Source organism: Nyctereutes procyonoides, unplaced genomic scaffold (genome assembly GCF_905146905.1).
Source record: "Nyctereutes procyonoides isolate TBG_1078 unplaced genomic scaffold, NYPRO_anot_genome, whole genome shotgun sequence".
Lineage (NCBI taxonomy): Eukaryota > Metazoa > Chordata > Mammalia > Carnivora > Canidae > Nyctereutes > Nyctereutes procyonoides.
Window position 1 is genome coordinate 1696802 of NW_026575031.1, and position 20983 is coordinate 1717784.

Sequence of the window (20983 nt, forward strand, 5' to 3'; positions counted from 1 at the left end):
ACAGAAGTTAGAGCAAATTCACTGTGAGTCTGAAGTGGCAGGGGGATCCACCCGTCCTCAAAGTTCCTTTCCCTCCTGGCCACCGCATGTCCAGCACTGCTTCCTGGGTGCAGCTGGTGAATTGCCTGCTTCACACTCTGTAAACCAACACCTTCCAAGGGTCATGACTTCACAGGACCCTTCTCAGTCCTCCCCATTTAGCGATTGCAGGGGTCTCTCCATTCCAGCCATCCTTTTGCAAGATGGATCACCAAGGTTGCCAACCTAGAAAAACATCTCTGAAGTTAGTGACAGCTCATAAAATATTTTTGGAAGCAATTTGTTTACAGAAATCTATTTGTTAAGAAATGTTAGCACATTATATAAATGACTGTTCATCGGGTTATACAAACGGATTCATATCCAGTGTCTTCTTGTGATGTGAGGATTTTTTTTTTCCTCTCTACCTGCTAAGGATTTTAACTTTTAAATTGTTGGAATCACATGTATCATTATGCTAAAATAAGCAAATTAACTTGAATTCTTCTAGTAGAATTACATGGGAAACAGCACGATCGCTTTGTCTTGAAATCATGGTCAATATTATTTTTTTTATTACACTTTTCCAAGAAATCCCAATAAGACTAAATATCAGGAGGTAACATCACATAATACAAAGACATCTTCAAAAGGAAATTCAAAACCAAAATGAAAACCTGACAGCTTATAATTATTAGGGGGGGAAAAAACCCTATAGTTTGGGATTCCATCAAAAGAAAATTCACCTGTTTGATTTTTAAATATATTTAAAGGCCAATTAAAATCCCAAAAATCATTGAGATGAATTAAGCAGAAATAATAATATTTTGGAAGGTGTAAATTCACTTCTAAATGAAATGTTGATGACCACTTTAGGCCAACTTGTAATCAGTTCTTGGGGTTGGAGAATATTTACTCTTGTTCTGTTTAATGTGGTTTCCATCGATATACATTAGCTTGATGCAAAGTTGAAATGGATGCAGCTTCATAACAGGATGTCAAGCAATTGCCCTTTGTAAAACCCAGAATAATACCGAAACACACAAATGACTGTACAGAAACACTGGATGTTTCTGTACCTTGTGAGCAAATAATAAATGGTACCATCAAGTTTGTATCAGGATACAATTCTGGTTTTTTTTTAAGATTTTATTTAATCATTCAAGACAGACACAGAAAGAGAGAGAGACAGAGACACAGGTAGAGGGAGAAGCAGGCTCCATGCAGGGAGCCCGACGTGGGACTCGATCCTGGGTCTCCAGGGTGATAACCCGGGCTGAAGGCGGCACCAAACCGCTGGGCCATCGGGGCTGCCCACAATTCTGTTTTTGAGTAGAGAAGACATAATATTTCACTAGGGATATGACTTATCTGCAGATAAGTAGATCAATAGAAGAGCAAACCACTATATGATGGTATATTAATGTCATTACATTGTCATTGTCATTTAAACCAATATTAGGCAAAATAGCAACTTCTTTTTCATCCAGGCACAAATCCAGAATGCCCCACTCCCTAGGCCTTCAGTTGGTGGCCCACCCAGTCCTCATGCTGTCCCAAATTCTGGAACTTATCCCTGCAGTAAAGTGTACCAGGCCCCTCTTTTACCCCTTCTGATTATAGGCAGTGCTCAGTAGTGCAAAAAAGACCCCTAGATAGAGCATTGAAAATCAGCATTTTTACGCCAATAATTTGCTATGTGATCTTGGGCCAGTTGCTTTTTGTCTGAGGGACACAATTGTCACATCTGTTAAATATACATATTGGAATGCTCTCTTCTAGCTAGAAATCTCTAATGAATCTAGAAACTACTTGTCTAATATTCTGAGAAACAATGTGTTCCATTTCCGAGAAAATGCCTCCCACCCTTGCCCTTCAGCTCATTAGGGACTGTATTGGAAGGCATTTCTAGCCAAGGTGTGGCAGTGAGCTGGGGAGAGATTTGGGGGCAGGGAGAATTTTCCTTGCCCTCTTGATTGGCAAATGTACATAGCCAACTTGCCTCGTGCCCTGAGCTCTTCCCCTACAATAGTAATATTGGTCTGGGAGACACCATATTTTTAAAAAGTGTGCACAGAAAAATGTTTTCCTCTGCTCATGTGTATCTAACATTGCATTTGGTGGGTTATTAGGTTCATCAAAATTTTACTCTCAGAGGCAGCTTTGCCTCATTTTACCTTTTCATGTACTTTTGTGTTTGTGCCTCCTGATATCCAAACGCTCAATGAATTTTTTAGCACATATTTCTTCCACCTAGTAAATCAACAGATTATCCAAGTATATGCATAATTACAAGGAGGTAACCTAATTGTTGCTACTTTTATTGACTACTCTCTACTCATTTTCTGATTTTTCTTTTTATTTTTTCTGTTTAGTTACTCTGGGATATAGGACCCTTTCTTATGAAATGTTTTACTACTTAGAATATCTTAAGACTGTTCCCCACACATGCACACACAGGGGCCACAAACCACTATGACCCACAAAAAGAGCTATGAATTTGCAAAAGGTAAAGAAGCCTTGGGGGATTCATGACTCCAGGAATAAACTCTTGGCAAATAATTCGCTCTGAGCCAAAGCAAACTTTAAAAGTGCTGTTTAAAAAAACACATAATGGGTAAGTAATGAGTGAATAAGGAGTTTGGTGAATTTTATGAAAAATGCAAATAAATCTCATTGTACACATAGCTATAATTTACACTATGGGGGAATGGGTGATCACTTTCTAATTTTTAGTTCAGCTGAATACCAACAGGGTTTCTGTCCTAAGTATATTACTTGCAGCTATTATGGTTAATTATGCAATTGCCATACTCTTAACAGCAGATGGTTCAGAGCTGTTGTGGGCTTATCCCAAAAACTGTCCTCACAGCGCTCTGCTGCTCAGGTCACTTTAGGCCCAGGAGTTGGAAACTTAGAGAGGCCGTCCCTCAGCCCACAAAGGAGCCATTGGTCTCAGCATAGATGTTGCAGAAATTCTTCTTTTTATATGATAGTTTTTCCTGGAAAAAGTTCCATAACCTAACATTTTTATTTATAGAATTATGCTTTCTTACTGACATGCATACTTGGTCCTTACAGTAGTAACTTGTAACAAGTTAACTTTCTCTTCCCTAGCCCTCTGTTGTATGGTCAGATGGTTTATGTACACTTACCTGCTAAGAAGCTTCATATTTTGAAGGACTTCTTTAATAATACAAATAATCACCCCCTAATAAACTGGCAAAATTTTGAATTTTTCTAAGTCATATTTGAAGATAGTTCTGTACAAATACACAAATAGTAAATGTCCCAGTGAGCTGACTTATAAACATAATTGTCGTAACCATGAAGAATAAAAGCTGCTTATTTCCCAAGTGGCAAATTTAAAACTATTTCTGCAGAATATTCCATGAATTAGGAGAGGAGGTGGGTGGTAGACTTAGAAATGGTAACAAGTATGGGAGCATTGATTTGAAAAAAAATGAAAACATTTTTTGACCCTCTGCCCTCTAGAAAACTATCATTTCATTTCTTTCTTTTCCCCTATAGCTTATTAAAAAGGTTTTGTTCATTTTCTTACTTTTTTTTACTTGTTGGCACATGTTCACTTTTTCCTATATCAATAGGGATAAAGCCTCAGCTCCCAAAACAAAGGACAAAACCACTGTTGCTTGAATAAGGAAAATTTATTTTCCTTTTGTATAAAAATCTTTGAAGGCAACCACTCCTCCTCCATCTCTTTCATTAGCTCCTCATTTTCTTTTCTCCTCAAGAGCAAACCTTTCCCAGGATCCAGATGTCAGTGTTCCTCTTTTCTGCTCGGTCCCCTCTCCCCAGCTAGCCCCAACTAGTTTCATAGCTTCCTCTCCTAGCTCTGCCAACCCCTCCTACATCTTCTGTCCCAGAACCAAGCCCTGTGTTCCCTGTCCTGGACCGAAATCTCCTGCTGAACACTAACCATTCCCACAGGATGCTCAGCCTTCATCTGCAATTCAGTAAGTCCCCTCTCGTACCTGAGGCCTGCTCCTCTTGGGTTCCCCAATCCTTTGCCTCTCTCACTATCCTCCTCCTAGCAGCTGAAGGCAGGCTGCAAGTCTGAATCATCCTCACTCCATGAGATCATTTTCCACCTATTGCTGACCTCTTGGTTTTGCCTCCTCAGTGGTTATTCTTCTGTACCTTGTTTTCACAGTGGCTCTGCCCCCGTTCAGGATCTCAGTCTCACCTAGACTATTGGAACACCCTTCTCTTCTATGTGTTTCTTGTTTCCTCCCTAATGTCCCTTAATATTATGTCCAATTCTCTTCCTAAAACAGAAGTTAGATCATATCTATTTCTTTAAACAGATCCTATGGTTTTCTATTACTGACAAAATAAAGGTAAGAGAATTGGCCATGATAGGAATTGATATTCATTAACTCATTGTGTCCTTACAACAGCCTTGAGAAGAGGGCGTATTTCTATTCTGTACAGAAGCACAGAAGAGAGTGAATTAATTGCCAGCATCACAGTTATACTAGAAAGCAACAGAATGGAGATGAAAGATGGAGGTCCTCTTTGACCCTAAAGCTTGTGCTCTTAAAAAAAAAAAAAAAAAAAAAAGATTGATTTTAGAAAGAGAGAGCAGGAGGGAGGGGCAGTGGCAGAGGGAGAGAATCTCAGACTCCCTGCTAAGTGCACAGCTTGACATGGGGCTCAATCTCATCTCACCACCCTGAGATCATGACCTGAGCCAAAATCAAGAGTTATATGATTTTGAGCCACTTGGGTGCCCCAAGCTTGAGCTCTTTCAGGTATTCCATATTCTCTTTAATACTAGAGCATGAGCCTTCAGCAACTTGTTCTTAATTCACTTTCCAACCTCATTTCCTGCGTACCCACCCTGATGATTGACTGTTCCTCATATGTGCACATTCTTGCCTTGTGTTCTCATTGGATAATTTCTTTACACTGTATTGTCCCCAGTTATTTCCTCTTGGTTTAAAAATTTAGTCATTTGTTAAGGGCTACCTCCAAAACCAGCCTTTCTAGAAAGCTTCTGAAATGTCTCTCAGTAGAAAAACTACCACTTCCTCTCATCTTTTACCCTGTTTTGTTTTGTTTTTGTTTTTTAACATCATTTAGAATTTAATTCATTCCAACTTGTTACTTTAGCGGTTTCTGTGTCTTTTCCCACTTCTAGACCATAAACCCATTGCTTGTATATATTCTTTGGTACATTCTCCAGCACAGAGCCTAATAATTGTTTATTGACATAGAAGGGACTTTACAACATAGTACAATGTGATAGTAAGTGAGCATTGAAGATTTGGGATGGTGTAAGAATTTGGGGGAGGAAGTGATGCCAGAGAAATGTGGAAATTAGGGAGGACTTTAGGAAGATGTCAGGACCACACTGAGCAGAAAGTTGTAGAGGGGATTCAGAAGCCATTGGAAGAATGTTGCAGATCCGCTGTCCTAAATCTGCTAGGTCCTTCAAATCACCTGGAGAACTTTGTAAAAAAGCAAATAGATATACTACATCAGAATCCCAGTGGGGTGGAGCCCAGCAATCTACAGTTTTAGGGAGCTCCCCAGAATGAGAGCAGAGCAGAAACTCATTCTCTATTTGGTTGCCCCAATCAATGTCATCCCTTACATAAATATATGCGGTGAGCTTTGGAAGAGGGAGAGAGAAGGACTGCTCCCTTATTGGGTTCTATGTTGATTTTTACTATGTTCAGCCAAGTTCAGAAACTGCTAGACTTAGGTGATCTTGAAGGTCTATTCCAAGCCTGAAATCCTGTGATTTTAGGTAGAAAATGAGCTGGGCATTGACAGAGCAGATGAATTAAACTGCTTAGAGAGGAAAGGGATAAGGACATTCTCAGAAGGAGCATGGCAAAGGCCTGGACTTCAGTCTCATTGACCATTTTGAAGGAATCACACAGCATGATTTCTGGGGCCAGCCTAAAGTGCCATCTTTTCTGTGTGTCCTCTGGGTACTCAGTCCACCTCTGCCTCTCATGTATGTGCACTTTGCATTCCCATAATGCAGATTCATAGCACATAATCAGCTTGATTTAAACACATACTCTTAAAATATCTATTACATCTTTAATGCTGTACAAGTTATGAGACCCTATTCTGAAAGGATTCGATCTACGGATTGCATGTTGCCTCCTTCATGAAGTATTCCCCAATCTCTGAGTTATCTTTTTTCCACAACTCGGGGGGGGGGGGGTCACCATCCCTTCAATTTTGGCATTAGTGACTTATTTTTCATTCATTTAGTTATAGACACTTTCTCCCTTAAATAAGTTGTGAGCCCTAGAAGACAAGGGCAATGTCTCAGGCTTCTTTGTTTTCTCTCTAGCACCTTGTATTTCCTTATACATAGTAGATGCTCAACTAATATCCGTTAAACAAATAAGCAATCCCTGTGTTTTCTTTGCCATGTTGAAATTGATTACAGGATTTGCTGTCTGCTATTGGTAGATGAGATATCTTATGTATTTGGATTTTGGTAATAGAATGCCCCAAATATATTTCCCAGATGGGTTGCTTTTGCCCAAGAATCTCAAATCTTAGTAGCTTTGTTAAAGAGGATAGATATGTTCAGAACAAGAAAGATTAGTTAATGGGGTAAGACAATCACCTTCTCTGTTCTTGACTATATTACTTTCAATTTATCTAAAAAAAAAAAAAAAAAGCTGGAAAAAACAAGGAAGTGAAGATCCTTGGGGTTCATGGTTGTGCCAAGTCTCCAACCTTTTGGAGCTCAAGTAAGAACCTGAGAGAGCATCTGTCTGCACTCTTTTTCCCTGGCTTGGCAGACAGCAATGGAAACCCACAGTAAATCTCCTTCATTCAGCTAGAATCTATCTAAATTGCTTATCCATGGGACTCCTGACAGCTCTTGCCTTGGGCATAGAGTAGATGGAATAGGGGGCCTGCCTGGCTAGGATGATTTGAGGAGCGCCAGAACAGCTACCTGCTGCACACAATCTTCCCGTTTTGTCACCCTTTTTATTTCAGCCACTGGTGCAAACAGGTTCCAATCAGTTCTAGTTTTTGGTGAGATTTGGTTGGTGGTATAGGTTCCAAAACCAAAAGCAGGGGAGTTGGCATCTACAAGCACATGCATGTCTTCATTATCAGGATTGGAAAGGTCTTCCAAAGACTAACTGTGCATTGCAATTAAACTTGCAGATTTATGACACAGAGCTGGCTTCGATTTGCAAGCTGTCTCCCAGATGCCCCTCCCTGAACAAGGAAACACAGTGCTGTTACCTTTCACTCTGCACCTACATCGCTGGGGTGGCTCGGGGTGCTTCCTCGACCAAGTGCAGAGTGATGGGCTTTAACTGCTCATGCATTCCAGGGCAAGTCCAGAGACCCCCCCACACACACACTTCCACTCCCCTGTGGCCTAGGGGAGAAGCTCTGCAAACGGAAGCAGCCTTTGTTCTTCAATTAATCATTTGAAGTCAGAGTATGTTTGGGTACTACAAGTGATAGCCCACAAACACTGTGAAGTGGCTGATTCTGTAGCTGGTGAAATTCAGTCTCTAAGAGGACTTCTTTCATTGTAAGTAGAAAAATATCTTAGGAATGAGGTAGGGAAAAATTGTCAAACTTAGGAAAGAGAACTGATGGGCTAATTTATCATAGGATAACTTTTAGAGACTAAATTCTAATGTGTAAGGAGCTCAGTCTTTTGAGTCAAAGACCTGTACTACTTTCCTGCTGGTCTGTCTTACCACAGCCACTGGTGAGACTGACCTGAGGAGCCTGGGGGGTGAAGGGATAGTCAGGGTCAAAGGTCAGACTCTGAAGAAAGAATGGGCATAGAAAAGTGTGTTGGCCTCCCTGAGATAAATGATTTTGGGGTTACCCATTATTTCCTACCGTCTATTGCTTTCTTCTCTGAGTTTTATTTTCTTACCCTTTGGAAGCATTCCACACACACTAGTCAATAGTGTTTTCATCAGCTGCTGCAGTGAGGAAGAAATTTCCCTTTGCACTGACGAGTTAATGAGTTTGGTCTTGGTGTTGTTTGTTTTTTACTTCAAGAGTGAAGAGTGACTACTTATTTCATTGACTTTCATAAATATTATCCATGTGTGATAATTATACCAAGAATTCAGTAATACCTAGTAAGGGAGTATTGTCAAAGTGGCAAGAAATGAGGGAGCTTTCCACAGCCCCTGGCAGGTCTCCACGATTACACTTACTTATTGAGAACCAAAGCTGGACATTAGCCCCTTTCCCCCTGGTTGTTGAGAAACCATGTGAGGACAGTACTTTTTTAGAGACTTGAGGAATATCAGAATATCAAAAGGCTTGCACAAACTCCACAGAGTACACAGAGCCTGACTTCTGATGTCCAGGCTATTAGGCACTGACTGGAAGGCTAGCCTGATAGGATAGCTGTGTCCTTCTATAAGCACATTAAAAACAACCCCTGTGATGTTAATGCTGACTATCCTGCAGGGAATCCTTATGAGGAAAATACCAGGATGTTGCCTTCTCCATCCAAAGTGCCATAAGTTAGGTGGTATTGGCTTTCTTAAGCAACAAAGCCATTTCCACACCTCCCTCAAAGACCATGTAGTATTCTTTGTTCCTTGGCCTGATGCTGCTTTGTTCAAGACTGCAAGGAGATCATGGCACAGGAGTATACAGCCAGTTGGTATTTCATCTTTGTCCTTTCTTACACCCTTTCCCTGACTTTTTCTCCTGAAGAGAGACCATAAAAATACCATCATTTGGTTATAGAAAAAGCTGTTCCTAATGATGATTGGAAAAAGCAACCCACATTGGGTAGCCAGACTGGCAAGTTATTTATTTTATAAGTGTGATCGTCAGTAGGTGCCAACACCTACCTTCTTCATCCCACAAAACTTTATCCACCATTCAGAGGGCCCTAGGCCAGAATATACTAGGCCATTGAAAAAGGCATGTTTTTCTCACGTTCCTTCATTGATCATGTCTTTCCGTGTATTTCAGGATAGCCACCAGAATGAAGAGTTCTTAAATATGATAGAGTCTGGTTCACATGGCCTTAAATTTTCAGACAAGTCTAGTGAGATAATAGTTTAGACCTTCAGCTTTTATTAATCCTGCATTTTGGGAACTCAACTTGAGTGTTCCCTATGCTATGCTGATTCAGAGACCCATTTCTATATACATTGGTGCATGGAACCTGCCTTGTTGCCTTTCTGGACTATTTTGACCTTCTGTCTCTTGATAAGTGATATTAGGTCTTTCTTGAACAGGTTCACATTACAGCTGGTCAGATTTTGTGCTTTTACCAACTTGAATTTCATGAACTGTATTCCCTGCAATGCTTTTTTTTTTCTTTGTCTTTATCCACCAATGTTTCTAATGCTATTGCCTTTGAATGTATTCAGTGAAGGTACATGCTTGGTCTGGTCATGCTATAATTGGTGTTTTGGGTCCCACAGTACAGGATAGCTAACAGAGCTTCCTCTTTGAAGCTCCTGACACTATAGGCAGAAACTCTGCTTCCATACCCCTGAAGTCACTTGCTTGGTCCTATTATCTATACTTCAAAAGCAAGTGACTTATTGACATATGCCCTATGTCAAAATCTAGTGATATTACTAGATTATATATTTTGATTTGCTGATATGAATTGGTCACTGTCATTTAAGAGAACTTCTAACTATCACCAATACGTATTTAAAACAGAATAATATTTTGTGGGGGCCATTTATTTACTCTTTTGTCTTCATTTTCTAAAAGACTTTATATTTTTAGCATAGTTTTAGATTTACAGCAAAATTGAGAGACGTACAGAGATTTTCCGTATGCCCTTTGTTCCTCCCCAGACATACATAGTCCCCTATTATCAACATCACTCATCAGAATGGCACTTTCCTTTTAATCCAAGTGTTTTTTTAACTAAAGATTTCCCATTGTAATCCAAAAGAAATCAGTGATAACAGTCAAATCATGTAAACTTTAACCTGTATTTAAGCAAAGTCATCAATTTTTTAAAGCCTTTATTTTTTAGAAGACTTTTAGATTCACAGCAAAAGTGGAAGTGCAGAGATTTCCCACATCTCCCTGCATCCACACATATACAGCCTCTCCCATTATCAGTGTTCCTCATTGGAGAGACCATTTTTTACAACTGATGAATCTGCATTTACACATTATAATTACCCAGAGTCCATTGTTTACTATTGGGTCTGCCGTTGGTTTACTTTCTATGGATTTGGATAACTGTATAATGACATATATCCATCATTATATCATACAGAGTATTTTCACTGCCCTAAAAATCTTATGTGTTCCATCTCTTCATCCTTCCCCCTCCCCACCCCTGGCAACCACTGAGCCTTTACTGTCTCTATAGTTTTGCTTTTCCAGAACATTTACTCATTTTTTAAAGATTTATTTGTTTGAGAGAGAGAAAGAGCATGAGTGGGAGGAGCAGAGGAAGGAGAGAGAGACTCAAGCAGACTGCACAATGAGCATGAAGCCCAATGCAGGGCTCAATCCCACAACCCTGAGATTATGACCTGAGCTAAAATCAAGAATTGGATGCTTAACCAACTGTGCCACCCAGGCACCCCAACATTTATTCATTTTTAAACACGAAAATTAACTCCATTGTTTAGAGTATACACCACAACCTGAACCATTATGAGATCAACTATATCGAGTACCAATTAATTGCTTGCATGACTTTTTAAATTAAAAATATGACCTACCCCCAAAAACAAATAATCCAGTTTAAAAAAAGGGCAGAAGATGTGAATAGATATTTTCCCTAAGAAGACCTACAGATGGCTAATAGACAGATGGAAAGATGCTCAATGTCACTCGTCAGGGAAATAAAAATAAAAACTATAATGAGATATCACTTCACACCTATCAGAGTAGCTAAAATTAACAACACAGGAAACAGCAAGTATCGGTGAGGGTGAGGAGAAAGGGGAACCCTTCTACACTGTTGCTGGTGGGAATGCAAACTGGTTCAGACACTCTGGAGAACAGTATGGAAGGTCCTCAAAAAGTTAAAAAAGAAAAGTATCCTACGATCCATCAATTGCACTACTAGGTATTTACCCAAAGGAAACAAAAATGCTGATTTGAAGGATATCTCAACCCGATGTTTATAGCAGAATTATCAACAATAGCCAGACCATGGAAAGAGCCCAAGTGTCCAACAACTGATGAATAGATAAAGATGTGGACTATTACTCAGCCAAAAAAAAAAAAAAGAATGAAATCTTACCATTTGCAACGTTGATGGAGCTGGAGAGTATTATGCTAAGCGAAATAAGTTGGCCAGAGAAAGACAAATACCACATGATTTCACTTCTATGTGGAATTTAAGAAACAAAACAAATGAACATTAGGTGAAAAAAAGAGAGGCAAATCAAGAAACAGACCCTTAACTATAGAGAACAAACTGGTGGTTACCAGAGGGGAGGTGAGAGGAGAGATGGGTTAAATGAGTGATAGGGATTACGGAGGGCACTTATGATGAGCACTGGGTGTTGTATGTAGGTGACAAATCACTAAATTCTACACTTGAAACTGAAAAATAAGATAATAAAATTATCTCTTTTTCAAAAGAATTTATTCATGAGAGACACACAGAGAGAGGCAGAGACATAGGCAGAGGTAGAAGCAGGCTCTATGCAGGGAGCCCGATATGGGACTGGATGACCTAAGCCAAAGGCAGGTGCTCAACCGCTGAGCCACCCAGGCATCCCGATAATAAAATCATCTTTCAAATAAAAAGAAAAGTATGTGTATATATGTATATATACATACACATACACACACATATATTTATATATACACACACACTCCTAGCCTCATACTTTTTATTCAAAAGATGACAAGTTGACAGTCTTATTACAATTCAGTTATTTGGAATGGGAAAGAAAGAAAAAGGGAAAGAGCAGATGATTTAAAACATACACACACATACAAATACCCCAAACAAAACAATAGAACATTAATTGCAGTCACAGAATTAAACTGGGAGGAACATTAGGCAGAGTGTAATCAGATGGATCCATTTCATTTTCATTCTAGGGTTATTAAAAATTAAAAGAACACAAATCTAAATTGGAGAGCAGAATAGAACTGAAATCAGGAGGATCAAGCAAAATTCCAAGCAAGATCTTAAAAAAAAAAAAAAAAACCATAATGAAATGTGAGATAACTCCTGAGTGTATGAGAGATAAGTGAGTGGGTGGCCCAGTGGGCTCTTATGCTTCCCCACAGTTTAGCTCATCTGGATCTTTCTCCACAGTTCTTGTCTGTATTTGTCAGTTACTGTTGATCTCACCACCTTAGAATATGTCTGGAAGGTAACAAGCAGGGGAGAGTGCTAGAACTGGCCATGTTTTGATTTTTAAAGAGTTGATATTTTATTAGAGCCCCAAAGCTGGAATCTGGTATCTGGCTATCACAAGAATCATCCTTATGAGAGGCATTGTCCTCTTATTCTGTTGTCCAGCTCCAAGATGTCCCTGGACAGTTCTTTAGATAGAAGACTTCTATTGGCTCTCATTATCTTGGAGACAAAGGTGTTTTTTTTTCTCCCCCTGCCCCGCCACCCACCAGAGATTTTGATGGGTTCCGTTGAAGTCCATACACTGGAGTTTTACAATTTTTTTAGACAGAGCTTTTTTTGTCCCATTGAAGGCATACACGAAACTCCAATATACAAAACAGAAGAAAATGAAGCTTTTCTAGCTGAAGCAGAGTTGCAGATGTTGGGATCTAGAGGATCCCCTAACCCTTCCTCCTCTCCCTGAGGCACCTTTGCTGAATGCTAAGGCTCTTTGGAAGACAATTTGAAAACATTGCTCTGAAGTATTGGTTTTCCCATAGTGACCAGGAATATAAAACACCCTGAACAGTCTAACTACCCCACCTCCAAGATATTGCACTTGGCTCTTGATTGGCAGATGTGCTCAATTCCGATGGTCACAAAATAAAAGCACTTCTCGCATTCTACACTTCATGATAATTTCAATATTTTCTGCCTTGTATTTTATGAACCAATGAAATGCTAGATATCAAAAAAATAAAGACATTGTCCTCCTTCAGTCTCATGGATCGCTGGGTTCTGACTTGGTCTGATTTCGCTGTGGGCATATAAATCAGCCTATAGAGACCCCCACGTATCTCAGTTTTAAACTCTCCCAGAAAAGGAGTTTGCAATAGTGGGGAACCCAAGGCAGTGAATGGAATGGCATGCCACTCTTTGTATTGCAGTTCACGTAGCTGCCTTGTGACCCTAGATCTCTGATGGGTTAAAAAGAAGAAGAAGGAGAAGAAGAATTAGAAGTATAATGTTGTAGATTATCCATCTCTTGTCAGTGCTAGGAGGGAATGATGTTGTGTGACACTTCTACATTCTAAGCAGAAGCAGATCCCCTCCCCAGATAGTTCTAATATGAAACCAAGGTTGCAGATCACATCTATAGCATAAGGACTAAGCAGGAGCATCAGAAGACACATGTCCCAGTCCCATCTCATACTTGCATTTTTCCTCAAGTATTTTTTGGCAGCATTTGAAATTTACCAGGATCTTTAATAACTCTCAAGGGCTTCTTTATAATGAGAAAGAAGAAAAGATAGAGGTTTTATTTTTTTAATATTTTATTTAAATTCAGTTAGCCAACATAGAGTACATCATTAGTTTCAGATGTAGTGTTTAATCATTTATCATTTGTGTATAACACCCAGTGCTCACCACATCACGTGCCCTCCTTAATGCCCATCACTCAATTATCCCATCCCCTCCACACCCCTCCCCTCCAGCAACTCTGAGTTTATTTCCTTTAGTTAAGAGTCTCATGGTTTTTCTCCCTCTCTGATGACTTAGGTAGGAGTTTTAATAGTCCATTTTACTGAGGCATTTATGAGTTGAGAATAGTTATTTTCTTTCTCTAAACTTACTTGTGTTTTCCCCTTATTTCAGGTTTGCTTTTTGTTTTTTGTTTTGTTTTGTTTTTTGCTTTTTGTTTTTATTTTGGTGGTGGGGTGGTGCCGTGGAACTTCGAAATCAAGTCTAGGTATTTGCCTATGAGTAATCATGAGCAACTGTGATTTTTCTAGAGTAAATATTTAGACCAGAAACAACAATAACCAACATCTAGGCTAGAACCAAAAACAAGTCCATACACAATAGAGCAGGGGTGTGGGTGTTGTGAGTGAGCAGGTTATGTGGCTACCAACTATCTAAACTGTCTAATCAGTTCTCTTTAGCTAAGGCAGTAAAGTTCTTACCTCCTAAGTGAGAGAAGTAAAGTCCAGACTCAAAAAAAGTTTTATTAAGCTTCTCTAAGCCTTAGTCTTCTTTTGGGCAATGTCACGTGGATACTTTTAGGAATCCTGGAATGTATACATAAGTTGACATGTATAAATATTTAGCACATTTGGGTGGCCTTGAACACCCTTTCTTTTTGCTTATTCAGGAGTCAATCAGCTAATCAGTAAGCAGAACTAGATTTTTCAACATTTTTACACCCCCACCCCCACCCCAAGATAAATGTAAAGGCTAATTATTTTGTAATTCTGGGTATTTACTAAACATTTAGACTTGTTGAAAGTGGGAGAGGGGGCACTACCAATGCACATCATTCATTTGTCACGTTAGGTATTTGCTAACAACTGACTTGTTCATGGCACAGCACTTGATATAGGAAGGGGAGGAGACCCAGATACGCACAAGGCATTATCATTGTCCTCAAGTGGTTCCCGTGGTTTAAGGGAAATCAGACATCTGGATAGTCCGAAAATGAAAAGCCCTAAGTGCCTGAAGAGAGATGCAAAGTGCTCTTTCACTTGAGAAAATAGCAGTTACTTCTGGCTAAGAGAGATGAAGGAAGCTTTCATGCCTTTGGCACTTAAGCCAAGAGTTGAATAATGGGAAGACTCTAAACTCATGAAAATGAGTGAGAAAGTCATCGAGGGCAACATGCCGAGATGAGAAAAGCCTTGGTGCAAGGAGCAGCAAGTTGTTTGCCTGGGACAGGAGCACATGAGTGAGGGGAAGGGATGGGGTATTTGATAAGTAATCATACACAATATGTTCTGTACTGTTCACAGCAGTGGTGTTAAGTAGGTGTGGTATTATTCCCCCTTTCAAACAGTTGAGACTCCAAGGGTTAAGTAATTTGTCCAAGGACAATATCAAACCAGATGCATGTCTAAAAACATAACCTAGGGGTATCTGGGGGGCTCAGTGGTTGAGCGTCTGCCTTTGGCTCAGGGTGTGATCCCGGGGTCCTGGGATCAAGTCCTGCATCAGGCTCCCTGCGGAGCCTTCTGCCTGTTCTCTGCCTCTCTCTCTCTCTGTGTCTCTCATGGATAAATAAATAAATAAAATCTTTTAAAAAGAAAAGAAAATGTAAGCTAGATAAGTAAGCTAAGTTTAGAACAGGGAGACCTTTGATTGCCAGTCCTGTATAGGACTTTGATTCCTATACAGTAGTTCAAGGATTAGCAAACTTTGGCCTGTGAGCCAAATTTAGCTCACTACCAGTTTTTGTAAATGAAGTTTGTTAGAGCACAGCATTGCACTGCTCTTGATTCATGTTTTTTTGTTTTGTTTTGTTTTTATGATTCCTTCCACACCTCAACAGCAGAATTGAGTAACCACAGAGATCAGATACCCAAAAGGGGAGAGGGAATGGGGGGATGGACAAAATGGGTGAATGGGTGTAGGAGATAGACTTCCAATTATGAAGTGAATAGGTCATCGGAATAAAAGGCACAGCATCAGGAATATATATATGCTTTGCGATAGCGTCCTCTGATGACGGATGGTAGCTACACTTGCTGAGAGTACAGCATGATATATACTCTGTACAGTATATGTGCCCATACATGTCTACAGCATATAGAGATATTGAAGCACTGTTGTACACCTGAAATTCATGTACCATTGTGCTTCAACTATATCTAATAAATAACAAAAAAATACTTAGGAAAAAGTTATAGGAAATCAGTATTAATTCCCATTCCTGGGACGCCTGGGTAGCTCAGCAGTTGAGTGTCTGCCTTAGGCTCAGGACATGATGTCCTGGCAGGTCCTCGTGGGGAGCCTGCTTCTCCCTCTGCTTATGTCTCTGCCTCTCTCTCTGAGTATCTCTCATGAATAAATAAATTAAATCTTTGAAAAAAAAATCCCATTCCAAATCTTTCAGCTATTGGAAAAAGATCTAACTGGTCTACATTATTTTCCCTTTTATAGATCAACTTTAAAACTGGATGGACTATATTTTTAAGACAATATACCCTTAACATCAACAACTTGATGACGTTTATATATCTTAAATATATAGCTTGTATAGCCCAAATGATCCATATTGGAATTGTCTGTGATATCACTGCAATTCAGATATTAAAGAAAAAATACCTTGTCCTACAAAAAAGACATTTAGAATATTTACTATTTGGCCCATTGCAGAAAACCTTTGTTAACCCCAGCTCTAGTTGATTGAGAATCACTACGAGTAACATGGAAGTACAAGGTGAAGCAGTGAGTGCTGATATGGAGCTATAGCAAGTCACCCAAAAGAGCCAGCTAAGATCATTAATAAAGGTGACTAAACTAAACACCAAATTTTCAGTGTAGATAAAACAGTCTTCTGTTGGAAAATCATGCTATCTAGGACCGTCATAGCTTCAGAGGAAAAGTCAATGCCTGGCTTCAAAGGAGAAACTGACTCTTTTGTTAGGGGCTAATGCAGCTGGTGAGTTGAAGCTGAAGCCAATGTTCACTTACCATTCTGAAAATCCTAGGACCTGTAAGAACTATGCTATATCTACTCTCCCTGTGCTCTGTAAATAGAACAACAAAGCCAGAATGACAGCATATCTGTTTACAACATGGTTTACCAATATTTTAAGCCTGCTGTTGAGAACTGTTTAGAAAAAAAAGATTCCTTTCGCTCATTGACAATGTACCTGGTCCCCCAAGGGTTTGATTCTTTGGATGATTCTCTTCTTGTGTGGGCATAGTCATAGTTATTGCTGCAGATGGAAATGTGTAGAAATAGTCAGTGGTCTATACACTTAGATCTGTATCCTGGCAGCTCTGAAGATGTATTTCTTAGGTTATATCAACCACTACTCATCTTTGTCTCATTCTTATTTCTTTTCTGATGCACAAGTTAGCACGTTGAATTCATCATGACTTACTTGTGCTTGTAGGCAGGGAGATTGAATTACTAATAAGCATGTGTTTTAAGTAAATTGTGTAAAATTAGCTAAGTGAAGAAGTAAGTGGGTAATTGCACTGCACCTGAAGCTGCACTAGAGATAGCCTCAGTCTAACTATTGGATGTGCAAATATGATGACATAATTCATGTACTATGATGTTCACCTTTTTAAAGTGTGCATTCTAGTGGTTTTTAGCATATTCACCAGGATGTGCCACCATCACTACTTAATTCTAGGAGAAACTCTTTTACCCATTAGCAGGCATTCCCTCCTCTCCCCCACCCCAGCCCCAGGTTGCTCATCTAGTTTCAATCTTGGTAGATTTGCCTATTCTGGATATTTCATACAAATGGAATCATATGATATGTGGATTTTTGAGGCTCTTCCACGCTATAGCACGTACCATCACTTCATTCTTTTTCGTGGCCCAGAACTATTCCACTGTGGGTAAACCACATTTTGTTTATCCATTTTGGCTATTTGTACTCTAGGCAATTATGAATAATGTTGCCATAAACATTTATATGAAAAATTTTGTATGAACATATATTTTCATTCATATATATATATATATATATATATATATATACACATACATACATACATACATACCTAACCTGTATATATAGATATAGTTATATTGCTGGGTCATATGATAACTATGTTTAACATTTTGAAACTGCCAAAGTGACTACACCATTTTAGAATCCCATCAGCAATGTATGAGGATTCCAATTTTATCCACATCTGTACCTATGACACTTATTACTATCTTTCATTTTAATTCTAGAATACTAGTAGATATGCAGTGTTATCTTGGGGCTTTGATCAGCATTGCCCTGAAAACTAATGATGTTGAGTGTCTATTCATAGGCTTATCAGCCCTTTGTATGTCATCTTTGGCCTGTTTTCTCAGTGGGCAGTTTGTCTTTTTATTTGAATTATAAGAGTTCTTCATATATTCTGAATACAAGTCCCTTACTAGATATATGATTTACAAATATTTTCTTCCATCTTGTAGGTTGCCTTTTCACTTGGCATGAATCAGTATATTTTAGAATTTGTATTTTTCATGTTTCCTCAATACTGCAGTTTTCAAAATTGGCTATGTATTATCTGCTGAATGTATCCCAAGCCAGAGTGCCTTGAAGTGTTCACTGAATGTCAGTTAGGTGCACCTAGCATTCCATAGATCAGAAGCTCCTGCATTGGCCACTGAAGTCACCTAAGTGAGCCTCTCAGCCAGTGAAGGAAATTCAGTTTTGATAACCTAGAAACATACCTTCGCACCTGATTAGAGTTCGAATTTGATCATGAAAGACATTGAGAACCCATTCCTTAGATCTCCAAACTGCCAATTGATTCATTTAAAAGCATTTAGATACCTGTTTAACCTAACCTCTTACTTTTTTTCCCCCTCTCTCCTGCTCCTTCCCCCTCCCACTCCCTGTTTCGATCGATTTTCAGATTGAAAATGGCTCAGGAATCAGTGAGCAAGCTGACATCAGAGAAGAAAGTGGAGACAAAGAAAATCAATCCCACGGCTAGTCTGGTGAGACGCATGTTTCAACATAACCTCAAGAGTTTTCCTTATAACTGGGGTGCATCTAGGAGTGTGCTGAATTTAAAGGATAAAACCCAGAGGAATGAGTAGTATCCAGATTCTCAGTTCCCATCCCAGAAGGGAGTGAGGAACAAAACATAACTTCCAGTATTCTCCCAGCAGACCCAACAAACATCGTTTCCTGATCAAGCAAATGTAGTCACTTGCCATGCCACACCCTTTCACACCCCAGTCATCCCCTTTTCTCAAAGCACCTTTTTCTGAAATGTTTGAGCATTTAAGAAAGGGGTAGAGATGATACTCTTTAGATAATTGGGAAAACCAAGATGCAGAAAGATACAGCCAACCTAGGATCATTTTACAAGTGAATAGCAGATACCAGGCCCAGACTCTTGGTCCCCTGACATCTCTCCATGGGCTAGAAACTTGGAGGCTAGTCTGTCTTCCCAGGTGGGGGTGGGAGGGAGAATTGTCCTCCATGGTCTCATTCAGAAAGGTTTCCAATGAAGCTCGACCTCTTACGTTAGTTAGAGACCATCGTTGGAATAGCTAAATGGTTAGGAACCCAAGGTGTTGGGGTTCAAATCCCAGCTCAGCTGCTTACTAGTTGTAAAACCTTACTGAAATTACTTTGCTTCTTTTTGGAAAAGAGAGAAGTAATACTACCTTTGCTTTAGGATTATTTTGACGAAACAGACATATGAAGTGGCTGGCATATAATAAGAGCTTAAAAATGTTAGCTGTTTTTCTTGTTATTAATGAATTTAGGCAGCATTAGTTAGCCCTGCCTGGAGAATAGCAATGAGTGGTAAGTGGGAGTATCACTCTCCTCACTTTGATTTTCAGACCCTACCTCCCCTGTGCTCTAGTATCCTACAGCTACTTACTTTTTATCCTTTTGAGTTCTAAGTACCATTTGACAGATTCTTTTAAACTTTTTGACCATCTAAGTGAGGTTTAAGTTGTGAAGTGAGTTTTTTTTTCTGTTGGTTGGTTATGGTGTCTCTCATCCTAGAAGCCCCATCAGCAGCTAAATGATTGTTGAGTGAGAGATGGAGAAGCCAGGGTCATATGGCTTGAGCAGAGAAAGCCACAGTTGGTGGACATAGCTCCTACCCAAATGGACACATCCCCTGTGCCTCTTTGATGGTGTATTCCTTACATTTACTTGAAGCATTTTCAGTGGCAGTGGGTTCAACCCTAACTTTCATCTTCCTCCTTGGTCAGCCCATCCCCCTGTCCCCAGCCCTCTAATTTGAGCCTCTAGCCTAACTATCACAGCCAAACCTTACTTCCAGGGGCACAGAATGAATGGAGCCCTGGAGACAAAGGAGAAACAGTGGCTTTACTGTGGCATTTTTTTTTTTATAGGTGGCCTCCACTGTGAGCTAGCTCCCAGTTGTGATCCTAAACTCGTTAGGGTTGTTTCTTTTGTTGTTTATTTGGGTGGGGATTTGGGAAGAGCTCATAAACGGATTCCTAATTCAACCTCCCAAGTCAGAGATGTCATCGAAACTTAGGATAGGTGCTTAAAAATCACCCGCTTGAGTTTATATATAGGCCCAGTTAGTAGTTCGGTGCACCACATCTCATACGTCACAGGCAGCTGAGGATTTATCTGTTCACAAGGGACCTCTGTGCAAAGGAATATACCTCTTCCATTTCTTTCATAGACTTCTATTTGCCCACCCAAAGAGTAGACACACCCATCCACAATAGGCTTAATATTTTATTTCTCAAAAGTCCTAGCAACAGTGAGGGTCCATGTTTCTGTTTTTCATTTTCTTGTCTGTATTTGTATCTTGCCAGCAGACTTTCATGTCCTACCTCTTCAGAAGGCTGTCCCTGGGCAGGAAGCTCAGGGAGAGCAGAGAAGAACATCCATGGCAAGTTGGGAATTTCCTCCACGCTGCATGAATTAAATCTGCTCCTCTTCCATTTTGCATAGCCTTTGTTCAGGTCCACCAACCTAGCTGTATGCAGTTGCGTTCAAGAGGGAAACTGATTTTTTTTTCTATCTAGCCTCCCTAGGAACTATTTCTTAAGCGTTCCCTAATTCCATTAATAAACTGAACATGGGGGATGCCTGGGTGGCTCAGTGGTTAAATGCCTGCCTTTGGCCCAGGGCATGATCCTGGAGTCCCAGGATCGAATCCCAGGATCAAGTCCACATCAGGCTTCCTGTAGGGAGCCTGCTTCTCTCTCTG

At 39.8% G+C, this 20983-nt stretch overlaps 1 protein-coding gene across 1 annotated transcript in view; it reads left to right on the plus strand.

The window, feature by feature from the left end:
- FMN1 (formin 1) overlaps positions 1 to 20983 on the plus strand; it is a 279933-nt gene that overhangs the window by 249751 nt on the left and 9199 nt on the right. Inside the window, exon 16 of the mRNA XM_055316676.1 lies at positions 18680 to 18764. Coding sequence (XP_055172651.1) covers positions 18680 to 18764 — 85 coding nt within the window. The remainder of the gene's footprint in view (positions 1 to 18679; positions 18765 to 20983) is intronic.